This window comes from Gossypium hirsutum, chromosome D02 (assembly GCF_007990345.1).
Source record: "Gossypium hirsutum isolate 1008001.06 chromosome D02, Gossypium_hirsutum_v2.1, whole genome shotgun sequence".
In the NCBI taxonomy this organism is placed as follows: Eukaryota; Viridiplantae; Streptophyta; class Magnoliopsida; order Malvales; family Malvaceae; genus Gossypium; species Gossypium hirsutum.
The window spans coordinates 66470949-66486233 of NC_053438.1; the positions used below are offsets into that span (position 1 = coordinate 66470949).

At 30.3% G+C, this 15285-nt stretch overlaps 1 protein-coding gene across 1 annotated transcript; it reads left to right on the forward strand.

Moving 5' to 3' along the window:
• The first annotated feature begins 13149 nt into the window (after positions 1-13149).
• On the forward strand, positions 13150-14808 carry LOC107886817 (zinc finger protein CONSTANS-LIKE 3). The gene is made up of 2 exons (XM_016810897.2): positions 13150-14217; positions 14371-14808. The coding sequence occupies exons 1-2, from the start codon at positions 13717-13719 to the stop codon at positions 14575-14577; spliced, it is 708 nt and encodes a 235-aa protein (XP_016666386.2). The 5' UTR covers positions 13150-13716; the 3' UTR covers positions 14578-14808.
• The last annotated feature ends 477 nt before the right edge of the window (positions 14809-15285 follow it).

A 15285-nucleotide genomic window follows, 5' to 3' on the forward strand; every position in this document is an offset into this window, starting at 1 on the left:
ACATGAACAAGTTAACCAAAATATCTTAATACATGTCATTCATAACCAACATCAAAATGAACCAAAACATCTACCAAGATGAGAGATGAATTGTGTTATGCTTCAACTTGAACTCCCGATCAACTAGGCTTTTCATGATCTACAAAGAAAAACACAAATAACATAAGCACATAATACTTAGTAAGTTCGAACAAATGTAAACATTACTTACCGAGTAAAATTACTTTACCTAAAATATTCATTATCTCAAATATCACTTACATACTCTATAACAGCCCGTTTTTCAGTGGTGTCAGAAACAGTGGTTTTGGGACCACAAATCCGACGAGTAAGTTTGCATAATTTATATTTAAATTATACGAGTTAATAGTAATTTTTATATTGGATTTTGATTTGATGGTTTTAAACAAGTGAATTAAAAGTTAGTGTAAGTGATTGAGTTCAAAAGTCAAGTAGTTATTAAAAATGAGGTATTAGGACCTCGTTTTCATAACATAAAATCGTAAATATTTTTATTAAATATTTACAAAGTCGTAAATAATTTTGATGATTTATTGCTTAATTGAGGTAAAAGGATTAAATTGTAAGAGGTAAAAGTTAATTGTTATATATTTAAAATAGTAAAAGGATCAAAATGGTAATTAAACCATGGTCAAAAAAATCCAAGCGGTGTGGCATGATAAATCTTCTAACTTTTGAGCTATTTGCTTATTTAGTCCTAATTGGTTTAGGATTAAATTGAAAATAAGTTTGTTCAGTTAAATTTTAAAACAACTGAAGGACTAATGGTGTAATTGGACCCTCCTTAAATGACCTAATAATAGAAGTGATATGAAACTATCTAGATTTTGGTAAATTTCAATTAATTCCTAATTAATTAAGGATTTACTAATTAATCTATTTTCTAATATGATCGAAAATAGTGGTTTTGAGGCCACAATTTTGGTGTGTCAGACCATAAATATTAATTATTTAATATTTATAGGGTTATTAATGTTGTGTAAAAATTTGGTTATGAAATTTTATCATTTAGATAGTTAATTAAGTGAAAAGGATTGAATCTTAAAAACTAAAAAGTGAAGTTCTATAGATTAAAGGCACCAAATGATAATGGGAATGTAAGGCAAGGCCCTTAAATTGTAAATATATCATTTCAAGGGATAGTGGAAGGTTTTGGTTTCCTTTTTGTTAAAATAATAAGTGAAATTAAAGGGTAAAATTGTAATTGTATTAATAAGTTAAATTTCATTAAAATAAGATGAAATTTAATCATCTTTTTCACTTTTCTCTCCATTTTGAGCCGAAACCCTAGTGTAAGTGGAGAAAACCATTCGACTATGTTTGGTTTCATAATAGGTAGGTGTAGGGGTGAGCAAAACTCGATTCGTCTCGAAAAAATCGAAATAAAAGAATTTTGAATTTCAAGTTAAACAAATCAAGTTATTCGAGTTATTCGAATCAACTTGAAATTTTTTTCAAATTTCGAGTTCGAATCGAGTTGAGTTTTCGAATTCGAATAACACGAATAATTCGAATAATTCGAATATCAAACTATAATATTTTACATTTTTACCCCAAACTCCTAAACCTTTTTACTTTTCCCTCAAAACTTTTACTCCTTCCCACTTTCCCCCAAAAACTTTTACTCCTCTCCCCTCCCAACTCCCCAATCTACCTAAAATCCATTTCCCACCAAAATTTTACTCCCAAAAACCCTCAAAACCTTTTATTTTCCCCCAAAAATTTTACTCCCTCCCACTTTTCCCCTAAAACTTTTATTCACTTCCCATCCCACCTCCTATCTACCCCAAACCCTCCCCCTCTAATTTTTTTTTAATATTTTCCCTCCAAAATTTTACTCCCCCTATTTACATTCCCTCAAACTTTTATTCTCCAAAACTTTTTATTTTTCCCCTAAACTTTTACTTCTCACCTTTTACTCTTAAATAAAAAATCAAAATTATCCAAAAAAAATCACTAAATATATAAATAGTAATAATTTTATTTATATCTACTATTTATATTATTAAATTAAATTTCACATTTTATATTATTTATATTATTGAATTTTTTAGTCATATTGAAATTTATATTAAAACTGAATTATTAATTATGCCATAAAATATTCATGTTAAAATTTTATATTGGTATCAATTTCACATTTTATTTTTAAAATAAATTTTATTAAAAAATTATATTTTTACATTTAATATATTTTTAAATTCCAAAATACATAGTGACAAGAATCTGAAGATAATCGAAACAACTAAGCAAGCAACGAAGCTAACTAGCATATAAAAAATTAATCAATAAATTATGAGGTGATGAAAGTTAATAAAAAATTTGATTAAGGTGGACAAATTTTATTACGATGGGTGACAATTGTTACAAGGACCCAAAATTATTTTTTAAAATTTAACTCGAACAAATATATTCGATTCGATTCGATTCGAATTCTATCTCACTAGACTCGATTCGAGAAAACTTCAAATAAAGTTAGGATGATAAAATGAGATTCGAAAACTCGATTAACTCAAAAATTTTTGATTCGATTCGATCGAATGCTCACCCCTAGGTAGGTGAAATCTCTCATGTTTTTGGTAATTTTTATGTTTTCGAGCTCGTATTAGCTTAATCTAGCTAACTTGAAGACCAATTTGTGAAACTGTTAAATGTTTTAGATTATGCCATTGTTGAGTTTGTGTTATTCTTGAAACTTTATGAAAGAATATTGATTTTGGTTGTTAGATAGGACTATTTTGTAAAGTAGTTTTTAATGATTTTAAGGTTTAAGGACTAAATTGTTAAAGTGATAAAGTGATAAGAAATAATTGCAAATATGGGCTGTATTGAGGTCATTGAATATTTGGCCATGTATATTTTTAAATAAAAATGGTTAATTTGCATGATTAGGGCTTAAGGACTAAATTGAATAAAAATAAAATGTTGGGGTAATTTTATAAAAATTCCAAAAATGACTTAATTGCATAAAATGAGTTAATTTTACTATTTTAATTAGTTAATTGAACGGAAATATTATTTTAGATCAAGAATGAGTGGAAAATCGAGGGAAAGAGAAATTACCTAATAGTCTCTGTACCTTTGTTATTGCTGCAATTTAGTCAAGTAAGTTCGTACGATTTAATTTTAGTATATTTTTAATGTATTATAGGAACTTAATTGCATAATATTAGATTATATTGATGTGTGTAAGTGGAAATGGAAACAAGAAATTGAAATGACATTGATCATTGATCGAGATACTATGAGTCGTTATTGCAATTAATCCTATAAGTTCATGCATTTAATTATGATTCTAATAATCCTTATACTCTTGTTAATATTTTGTTATTGAATGTTATATTATACACCAAATGAGAGCAGCGAGCGTTACCTACTGATATATTGATTGGTGCTCAGATGAGTCATACCTACTGAATCTACTGAAACATATGCGATTTTGAGCCATACCTACTGAATCTACTAAAACGTATGCACTCTTAAGCCATACCTACTGAATTTATTGAAAAGAATGCTCTAGCGAGTAAAAGAATCTACTGATATACTGAATAAATATCAAGGAATGTTATCCACTGAATATACTGAACTATTGTACTAATTGTTAATTATTTATAAAAGTTGTGCTTTATGGGATTTCAACATTTAATTTTAATTGATTACTATGTTTATTTGGAAAGGTTTATCAATATATACAAACGAATTTACTAAGCTTTATTCAAGCTTACCTGTAATTGTCTCATTTTGTAGATTATATTTTGAAGGCTTCGAGGATCGAATCAACACAAGAAATCACACTATCCAAGAGATCTTTGGTAGACTTTGTTTTAGTTTAGTATATATGACATGTACTAGAACTCTTATGTATGTGTGATATTGAATCCTAGTTGTGCAAGTGATATTTTTAAATTTATGTTGCTAGGTTGAATAACTAAGAAAGTATGTTTGTTTGCTTAAGTTGAAATGAATGATTTAAGTGAAATCAGTGACCCTACATTGAATTGTGGTAAGTGATGAAATGGAAGTGTTTTTTCATGAAGTATTGAGGTGTCAATGATGGCGCATTGGTTAGGCATTTGAATTTATTCTATTATATGTTTTGGATGCCACTAGAGGAGTCTAATGACCTATAAAATTGTGTGTTTGAAAATGTTTTATGTATCTAAGAAAATAGATGAAACTTGTGCATGAATGAGTCATTTTTAGGCTCACACAGCCTAGGACACGGACTATGACATAGTCGTGTGAAGCACACAGGCAACCTACACTGGTGTGTGCCCAGAGCATATTTTAAATAGTATAGGTGCAAATCTCACAGGGTAAACACACGGCCTACGACACGACCGTGTGAGGGTATTTTAAATGTTATATGGGCTGGCACACAGCTGTGTGATCCAAATAAGAGAGTTACATTGTTCATGCACATAGTCCTGTAAAGTCGCACACAAGCGTGTAGGTTAACCACACGACCATGTTTGAAGTTACACGGGCTAGACTCCGTCACACGGCCTGGACTCCGTCACACGGCCTGGACACACGACTGTGTGACCCCTAATTTGAAAATTTTCAATTTTTTCCTAAAAGTTTTCATTTGTTTGGATTTGGTCCCTGAATATTTGTAACTTATTTTTAGAGCTTCAAAAGCTAAATTTAAGACCCAAAACCGAATGATCTCTGTTATAATGAAGATTACTTGTAATTATGGAATTAAATTGATTATTGAATGTAAATCGTATTAACTATTACAACTTGACTGGTAACATCTGGTATCTTATTCTAGCAACAGAAACGAGATAGAGGTGTTACATACTTATTGATTCCTATTCACATGGAAAACCTTAGGTCATTAATATAATAATCATTCCATTTGTGATCCTTTCTGATTATTTCATTGTTTAGATAATGCCATGGTATCTTTCAACCAAGGTCTTATACAATCTCGAAGTGGTGCCATAGTATCTTTCAACCATGGTCTTGTTCATTTTTTGGTATAGTTCCTTAGTATCTTTCAACTAGTGTCTTACCCATTCTGGTTTAATGCCATAGTATCTTTCAACTATGATATTTCTCATTTCGGGTATAATGTCATGATATATTTCAACCATGGTCTTTTTCGGTTTCTCAAGTCAACGAATTCTATCACCAAATTTATGAATATAAATAAAATTATAACTAGTAACTAAATAAATTACTTTAATTAAATTACGAACTTACCTAGATAGAGACAATTCCAACACGAGACTGACGCTATTCTGGTACTTTGGCTTTTCCACGATTAACATCCGATTGGTTCATTTCTTGATCTAAATAGTAATTTTCATTTAGTTAAACAATTCAAATAGCTTAAATAATTAATTCAAGCCTATAACCCTTATCAATAAGAATTTACAAAATTACCTCTACATTTTAACCTTTATGCAATTTAGTCTCTAAACCTAAAACTTACAAATTAACCACATTTAATGAAATTCATGCTAGCCAAATTTTTCAAGGTGTCTCTATAGCCCACATTTACCACAAATTCACCAAAATTCCATGAAGTTTTATCATTTAAACAATCTAGTCATTTAACATTAAAATCAACAAAAACTACTTTATAAAATAGTCATATTTAACAATCAAACTTAATAATCTATCAATTAAGTTCACAAACACGCTTAAATAATTAATGGTAAGTCCCTAAACTCTTAACAGTTTCACAATTTAACCCCCAGGCTAGCTAGATTAAGCTAAATCAATCTCAAAAACATAAAAATCATTAAAAATAAATAAAAAATCACTTACATGAATGAACTAAAGTTGACCGAAGCTTCCTAAACTCTCTAATGGTGAATTAGGCTATGGGAAAATTTGGTGGAAGAAGATGATAGCTCATTTCTTTTTGTTTTTCTCATAATAATTACCTATTTACTATTTTATCCTTATTAATTTAACTTAAATTCCAACAAACCTTGTCCATAATTGTCCACTATCAAATTATATGGTTTATTTACCCATTAAGCCCATTAATCTACATTTCATAACTAATCCACACTTTAACTAATAGATACTAACTTTTGCAGCTTTTACGATTTAGTCATTTTTACTTAATTAACTATTTAAACTTTAAATTTTCTTAAAAAAAACTAATACGACCCTATACTAAGTCCATAAATATCAACAAATTTATAAAATACTGAATTTATGGTCAAAATTGTGATCTTGAAACCATTATTTCTAACAACACTAAAAATGAGTTGTTACACATTTAATGATGATCAGAGAGATTTTAACAGTAATTAATTATAAGAAAACTTAAACACCTATGATTGTTAAAGTTTATATTAATTAAATCCATTTACTTACATTTAGTTTTTTTTATAAGTATTTGTATTTATCCAAGAAGTAGTAAACATGCTACAAAGAATTAAGAACAATAATGTCTTGTACAAACAAACCAAAGAATCAAAGAAAAACAAAAATCAATTCAGCAAATTCCAATTCAAACAAAGCTGCCTATTATAATGATCCAAAGAATTAATAAGCCTCCCAGTAAGACGACATCAGATCACTTTCCAAATTCTTGCTAATAGATGATCCACAGAAGTTGACCAAATAATCTACCATTTCTTTCCCACCAGATGGAATGCACATAAGCATTCCAAGCCAATCGAACATCTATTTTTGAGCTTGAGCTTAGTTTGAGATATAATCGAGCTACTCAAGTTTGAACTCAATTAACCTCGTTTACCAATTCTTTACTCAAGTGAACTTAAGCTCGAGCTCAATTCGATATTTGAAGTTAGGATTAGTAATATATATGAAAGGTAATAACACAATATAATAATATAAAAATATAAAATTTCCAATAAGGTTCATGAGCTATTCAAATCAAGTGTTACTAAGCTCGAATTTTGCTCAATCAATTGCTTAAGCTCAGCTCGATAATAACTAAATTGAGTTTGAATTTGTTTTTCTAGTCAAACTCAAGTAGCCTATGAGCAACAGTGTCGCATTTATACCTCTATTTCTAACAAAGAAAAAAGATTAGATATTAAGATGAATAAATGGGTATAATTTAAAGGCTTATTGCACACTTTATTCCCTAAAGTATACTATTTTTCTCACTTTGGTTCTTAAAGTTTTTTTACCCATTCCAGTCCCTAACATTATTAGACATTTCTAGTTTAGTCATTTCGACATTAAAAACTAATGGGTAGGATATCCAGTTAATCATATGCTACCACATGTCATGATAATGTCATAGAGACATTATCATCTAAAAAAACATAAAAAAATCTTTAAAAAATAAAAATTTATAAAAAAAATTTACAAAACTTATTAAAAATATAAAAAATGTAAAATTACAAAAAAAAAATTTATAAAATTTACTAAAAATTAAAAAAATAAAAATTTTAATATTTTATAAATCACATTTACTAGAACTTGAACATGAGATCTTTGTCTCATAGAAGGATACCATCTACGATAATTGTTTTATAATTCAATCAATCGAAATTTATAATTGGTAGATCTTTTTAGGTGATAAATTTGAATAAGTTTTTCTCAAATTATTCAAATGATGAAAAATAATGTTATTTCAAATAAATAATAATTTAAATAATTTTTTACTATCTTAAGATAAATTATTTATCTCTAGACCAATATCTTAAGAACTATTGTTAAGTATTTGACCATTCTAAAGAACTTTGGTACAAAAGACAAAAGCATGTGCATGATGATGCATGAAGGAAGTTTACTCTAGGCATCAAATAGGAGCTGTATTAAATAAACATGTTGTCAATAGCACTAATAAAAATACTAAAAATTGATGTATATTAAAATATTAGGAAGTTGATATAAAAATTTATTCATTTTTATTAAACTATTTATCAAATACAATTTATATAAAAATCGATTGTATTATGATAGACATTTTTATATCTTTTTTTGATCTTTTAAATGTGATTAGTGAATGTATACTTTATTTCAAAATATAACTATTTTTACTATTTTTAAATTTTAATATTTCAAATAATTTTTATAATTTTTACAATATTTTATAACTTCTAATAATTTTAAAATTTTATAGTTTTTAAATAGTTTTTATTATTTTTATAATTTTTAAAAAAGTCTAATATATTTTTAAAATTTTTTTTAAAACAAAACTATTTGGCCGGGGTATTGGGGAGAGAAGAGAAGGGATTTGCAGGGACGGAAAAAAATAAAGACATAATGTCAAATTGTGAGTTTGGACCTTTTATTATACCCAAGTTTGAGGTTTAGTCCTTATAAATTAATTTGATATAATTTGTAAATGTCCTTTTATAATATAATCAGTTAGTCCAAATAATTAAAGCAGTTAACAATTTCAATTAAAATGTTGAATTGGATTTTTCCTTAAAATTATTATTCCAACAAAAAGAAAAAGGAATTTTTATGTTAGCATGTTTAATTAAAAGGTGATTAAGCCATGATGTAGTTAGAAGGGGTGTCTTTAAGAAATGATATACACCATTATTTTAACTAGCATAGTTAAAATTGTTAGCTATTTAGAATAAGGGCATTATAAAAATAGAGGATCAAATTATGTCAAAAGTTAAAGTATAGGGATTTAATCCTAAATTTGAGCTTAATAGAGGGATCAACACTGTAATTTGACCAAGAAAGAAAAAGAAAAAGAGTAGAAAAATAAATAAAGAGAACAAAATTTGTGTTATTATTTTTATTTTTATATATCTTATAACTAATTTTTTTTAATGTAATGATATTTTGCTTGTTACATTTAGGACAAATTTAGAAATTTGTACACATTAATCATTTTTTTATAAGTTTACAATCATACGTGTTTTGTATCTAAAAGTTCATTTTCTTAAAAATTTATTTTTAAAAATCCCTTCCATAAGTTCATTTATACAATCATAGTTAACCCAAGGATGAAGTATTTTCAATGTTATTAGTTAATTCTAATTTTTTTTATAAAAAAAATTCATGATTAAAATTTTATAATATATTAGCTATATAAATTTAATTTAAAATAACTTTCATTATAAACCGGAACTAAAACTAGTATTTAAAAAATTATTAAATTCTTTTTTATATTTTTAAAGATTTTTTAAGTTTTTCTGGAGGATAACATTGTATGCCACATGGTAATTTATGATTGACCGAAAATCTCAATTAATTTTTTTAACCATTTCAAATTGAATCAAGAACGTTTGATAATGATAAGGATTGAAGTGAAAAAAAAAAACTTAAAGCCCCGGAGCTAGTGATTGAGACTGAGAGGCCTTTGGTGCTCAGTTCACACTTCACATCGTACAGCTATTGGTTTAAAGCATACGATATGAGGCTCTTTGTTCTGAAATTTAACATACTGCTGCTTTGCTTTGATACGACCTCTTTGACGAACAATGTTTTGTTTCCGTGTTCAACATCATAATCTCACGCGGTTTTCTTTAACGTAAAAAGGACACCCAAACTATTCTTCACCATACAAACAACATACACATTTCCTATTTAGTGCAAAACTACTATTCTTCACCATACAAAACATGTGTGCATATACTTTTATTTGTTTCTAAACTTTACTAATTAATGAGGTGTTTTCGTCAAATTCAAAAGTTCATTTGAAAAATGAAAAGGTTTTGATAAAAATATAAGTTCGAAAAATGAGTTTAAATAATAAAATAATATCTGTTTTCTAAATGAGTTAGGCCACAAATAAGAATTTTTGCCCGAACCCAACCCAACCCGAATTTAGCTAATTTTTTCCTGTTGTTGTTTTGATGTAATTTTGTTATTATACTGTTACTATTTTGTTGTTATTTTTTGGATATTGTATAACTATTATTTATTATTAATTGTGCTACTATTTTATAGGCATTTGTTTATTAAGTTACACCTATCTTAATATCATTTAAGTTTAAAGAGTTTTTTTAATATATTTTTAATTTGTTGAGAAACATTAGTTTTAATGCTTTTAATGTATTATATTTTTTAAAATTTTGTTTTTATATAAAAAATAATATAAATCTTTTAATACTGGTGGGTTAGATTGGGCTCGGATTTAACATTTTTATTTGACCATGGGTTAGATTGAGCATGGGTAAAAACTTTAAGTCCATTTTTCAAACCAGGCTTGAACCTAGAAAGCGAACCTAAACTTTTACATCGACCTGACCTGACCGATAATCAAATCTAAATACAAATACAAATATATATTTTTTAAATTTTTGAATGACCCAAAAGAAAATTGGAGACATTTGACAATTCTACTGAAATTAACTTACTTGTGGACTCAACAATCAATTAAGTCCAAAATACTGGAACCCAAAAAAGTATATAGATCCAAAATTCCGAAACTGACAAGTCCTGTGGAAATTGTAAAAAAATCAACCCTATTTGGCACACGTAAAAGACCAAGTCTATAGCTGAATAAACAAGATTATAATTATATGCTTTTATTTAAAATAAAAAACAGAATATACATTTAAAATTATATTTGTAAACACTACACAATTATATTATATGAATAATGTATTATCAATAGAACTATTTAATATTGAAACTTTAAATTAGCCGAGGGTTTTTTTGGAAGGTGAGGTCACGTCATAATCTAGTAATACAAGAAGTCGTGGAGAGATGATAAAGAGGAAGATCAAAGTATATTTTGGAAAACAAATGCGGTGACAAGTAGTGGTAATAGATGCAATAAGGGATTGAGAAAGGATCTGAGTTATAGTGGGACAACCTAAAATCTTACCAACCTTTCAAGGTTGTTTCCAAACGTCTACAATGCATGATATTTACGAAAATACTATTGATAGAACAATTAGTAACAAAAAGAAAAAGAAAAAAAAAGCAAGCTTCTACAAATATGAATAAATACTATTTCTAATTTTTTATCTTATTTATTATCCAATAATCATGTACAATATTCCAGATTTAAATTTTAATTTGAAAACAAAATTGAAATATACAGAAGAAGTATAAATACAATTGAAATTACAGAATATTTATATATTATAAATACCAAAATTATGAAAATTTATCTATGCCCATCGAACAGATCCAAATTTAACATAATCCAAACACATTTATGGGTCCATCGGCAGTAGTTTAAGTTACTCAATGGGCCTGATTCCGCAGAACAGAGCAAACATGAATCCGCATGCAGATAGCTATCCGAGGAAGACAAAGTTTGAAAACTGCTTCCTTTCCTTGCCATGGCATTCAATGTCCATTGCTGGAACCTGAGTAGGAGAGTCCTGCAATTTGTAACAGGAGATTAGTGTGCAAAGATTCAAAACCAGACTAATGACAGCAGATGCATCAATCTCAATTTCAACTTTCACCAGATTTTTGTTTAAGTGCCAATTTAAGGCCATCCCGCAACACCCATAATTCAGTGGGATATATCCATACGAGCCTGTTATCCAATTTCCATAGTGGTCTCTAATGACAGTACCAGCTCCCGCTTGCCCCGGATTTCTTATAGCAGAGCCATCCGTGTTGATTTTCACAAACCCAGGTTTCGGTTTCCTCCACTGAACAGGAATACATTCTGGTGTTGACACTTCTTAATTCCTTAAACGCCATAGCAGAGCATTCATGCTTTCTGAACAGCCCTTTCGAGGATGGAATTAAGTCTAATTTCATTCCTAAACACTATGGAGTTTGAAGCAATCCAAATCTCCCATAGCATGAATGCGAACAGGAGAAACCAAGGGAGTTTCGGCCTCTGCAGCCACTCTTTTAAGGTTTCCTTCCAGCCAATCGACCCAATCGTTCAGTTGATACCCGCACCCGTCTTGAGCTATGACCCGAGAGTCTATTAGTAGAAACGGAAAAAACCAACATCCATTGCTTTGTGTCCAGAACTCATTCCCCTATGCATTGGGTGCTACAGGTAGCTTCAAGTAAATTTGGGCATAACTATCTGCTTCTTCGATATTTTATATTTTTAAATATTTTTATAGATTTAATCTTTTGAAATTAAATATCTTTAAAATTATTTAATTTTTTATTTCGAAAATTATCAAATATTTAAAATTATAAATTGAATTGATATAATGAATTAATTAGATACTAACTACATTACTATTTTTAAACGTAAGACGTATTATTATAAAAATATTTTTTATCATTTAATATTTTTATATAAAATAATTTAAACCACAACTTGAAATAAAATTGCTTCTATAAAGAGACAACTATTGCTTATTAAACTTTAATTTACACCTAGAAAAATCTCATATTGGCAAAGCATGGGAAAAACCAAAGTTATATAAAGGGGTAGCAATACTTAAAAGTATATGGACACTCTCATAAATAAAGCGAACAATATTTTATTAGACTGGGCGTTGGTTATGAGATTTATAAAATTAAATTCATTACTTCCTTACAATTCATTTGAATTTTGAGTGGAAGAAAATTGCGCATAGAAGCCAATCTTAACTTAGAATAAGAGCACCACTTACATTCATTTTTCCTTTTTACTACAATTTTACTATTTCTGATCGTATAAATAAATAAAAAATTCACTTTTAGAAGAATATAAATTTTATTAAATATAAGTTTATAATTATTTTATTTAAAAATTATATAAAAATACGAAAAAATCACAATAATATTAATTAAGAGCTGATATGTGTTAAAAAAACAATTTAATTGGAACCGATTAATTCAATTAAAATATTTTCACATCCGTTGTGAAACAGAAAACAGTCGTATAATGTTAAAATCGTATTTAATTTGGTAAATTAATGCAATTCATTGCTGTGAGCGATTAAAGTCGAGAGAGGATTCGAAGGAGAAAATATCGCCGACATAACGGGACCCAAACCGTACACGTCATGATCCCAAATCAAGTGCACGCCACGTGGGTAATCCAGAGCTCCGCTTCTGATCAATGCCAGCTAAGCGAATCCGAATCTCCACTCCCGGCCGACACGTCACCCTCGAACCCAAACCACTGTCGTGCCTGCTTCAATTTTTTCATTTAGATAAAATATAAATTTGAAAAACAAACTTCCTTTCCTTCCCAAAGCAAATGCAACTGACCGAGGAAACAGAGCCGAAGTCCAAAGCACTCCAACACGTTGCACCACACACCATTTTGTTACCTTACCTTTCAACACCTGGCAGTACGTCGCACCACACCTTTTGTCTTTCTACTTCTCTTCACACAAAAAAAAAAACCCTACACACACTTACCATTCCTTTCCATTTCCTTTCTTTCTCCGTACTCATTCCCTAAATTACTTCATTACCCCCCTTCCTTTTCCTTTTTTATACTTGTGCTTTTTAAACAAATTTGAAATGAAACTGCAGGGTGGAATGGTCTTTTCTCATATATCTCCATCTATATATAATAATATAAATATTTAAGAAATTAATTATTTCTGTCTCCTAAACACGACTAGCCTAATATCATGCGAGTGGTGGTGTTTGGTTGGTTAATTACGGGGAGGATTGCTAAGCTTGTAATTTAAAGCTAAAGGCAAGGCTGTTCCTAGAAGCCACTGCAAGTTTCTCGTTTTTTATTCCCTCTCTCTTTCTCTCTCAATCGCCCATTCTCTGTGACATACACGAAAGAGAAACTAAGAAACGTAAACAAAATTCTCCAAGAAAACGAAAGGAGAAGGAACTTGCTGGGAGATTCAAGCCAAAATATCTTCTTCTTTTTTTTTTTGCGTTGGTTGAAGGAGGAAGGAGATGAAGAGTTGTGAGCTCTGTAAGTTAGCGGCGACAACGTCTTGTGAATCGGACCAAGCCAGTTTGTGCTGGGATTGTGACGCTGTAGTCCACGGGGCTAACTTCCTTGTGGCGAGACATGTGAGGTGTCTGCTCTGTCACGCTTGTCAGTCTCTCACTCCGTGGAGAGCCACTGGTTCCAAGCTTGGTCGCACGGTCTCCGTCTGTGAGAGGTGCATCGACGGCGGTGATCGAAAAGAGAGCGAAGCGGAAAATGACGATGACGGTGACGGAGAAGACGATGAAGGAGATGATTCTGATGATGACGTGTCAGTTGGAGATGATGTGGAGGACGGAGATAATCAGGTGGTGCCGTGGTCCACAGTAGCAAATACACCTCCGCCGGCGCCTAGTTCTTCTAGTAGCGATAATTATTCTGGTGGTGAAAGAGAGGTCTCTAGATCAACAAATTTGTTTTCATTGAAAAGGTCGAGAGGGAATGCTTCAGATCTTCACTCTCAGGTTTGTTCTCTCTTTCGATCTCTGTTCACTTCTTGTTTTCCCTTTGTCTTCCATTTCAAATTCCTTTTTTGTTTGTCCTTGGTCGTTCAGATTGTTTAATCTTGTTGTTTCATGAAATCAACGGTTAATATTTCATTTGATTGGTGTTAACAGGACGATCCGGATCGTTTATCTTCAAAACGGAGGTACGGCTACCATACTGTTTTGGCGACTAGGTGCAGAGCAGAGGAGGGAGGCGTTTCGGTTGACTCCAGAACTATGAGGCTATCGAAGGACCAACAGATCAAACCGGAGGGCACGGTTCAGTTGCAGTCCGAATCGAGAGGCGCGACGAGTACGGAGTCATTAGGCAAAAATTAGAGTGTGAGAAAATCCAGTAAAAATATCTTAAAATTTGTTAGTACTTGTAATCCCTTAGCCGTCCGATTTGAGTTGGTTTGGCCTGCTATTTCTGATTTTCTCTAACCTTTTCTAACAATAGGCTTCGATTAATCATTGATGGGAATGTTGACCCTGTAGGCCTTGTACTGCTTTATTTGTACTAATCCAAGAATTTTTAGGAGTGCTAAATGCTACAAAGCTTCATCTTTCCTTTTGGTGTTTAAATTCACCTCCTTTCTGTATAATTATTATATTTAACTAGGGTTTTCTTTTCTTTTCTTTTCTTTGAAATTAAGATATATATGTACGTATAAAATATGAAAGGTGAATGTGGTTAGAGGGTGAGGCAGCCTTAGCAGTAAGCAGCTTAAGGATGTGTGGAGCAAGTGGAGGTGCAGATAAAGGGTCTGTTCTTGAAGCTTTGAACGACATCCACTAATGGGGCTGGTTGGCTGGCTACACGCCCACCGTTTTACTAATCCTATGGATGTCAGGTCTTTTTGTCAGCGAAATGCCATGGATTATATCACAAGGCACGTATGCCCGTAGTTTAGTTTAGTTGCATGTAGCCTTGGTCCATTGGGACCTATCCTTTGCCCTCTTTGAATGATTTTTTTGTGGGTGGATAGCATTGTGCGTGTCAACCACTTCCTTTCAAATTCCAATCAATCTTCTCCCAAAACAAGC

What these genes read in the sequence shown, in the direction of transcription:
- LOC107886817 (XM_016810897.2), top strand. Translation starts at nt 13,717, where the DNA reads ATGAAGAGTTGTGAGCTCTGTAAGTTAGCGGCGACAACGTCTTGTGAA. An exon ending in CTTCAGATCTTCACTCTCAG is followed by an intron (nt 14,218 to 14,370) that starts GTTTGTTCTCTC and finishes TGGTGTTAACAG; the next exon opens with GACGATCCGGATCGTTTATC.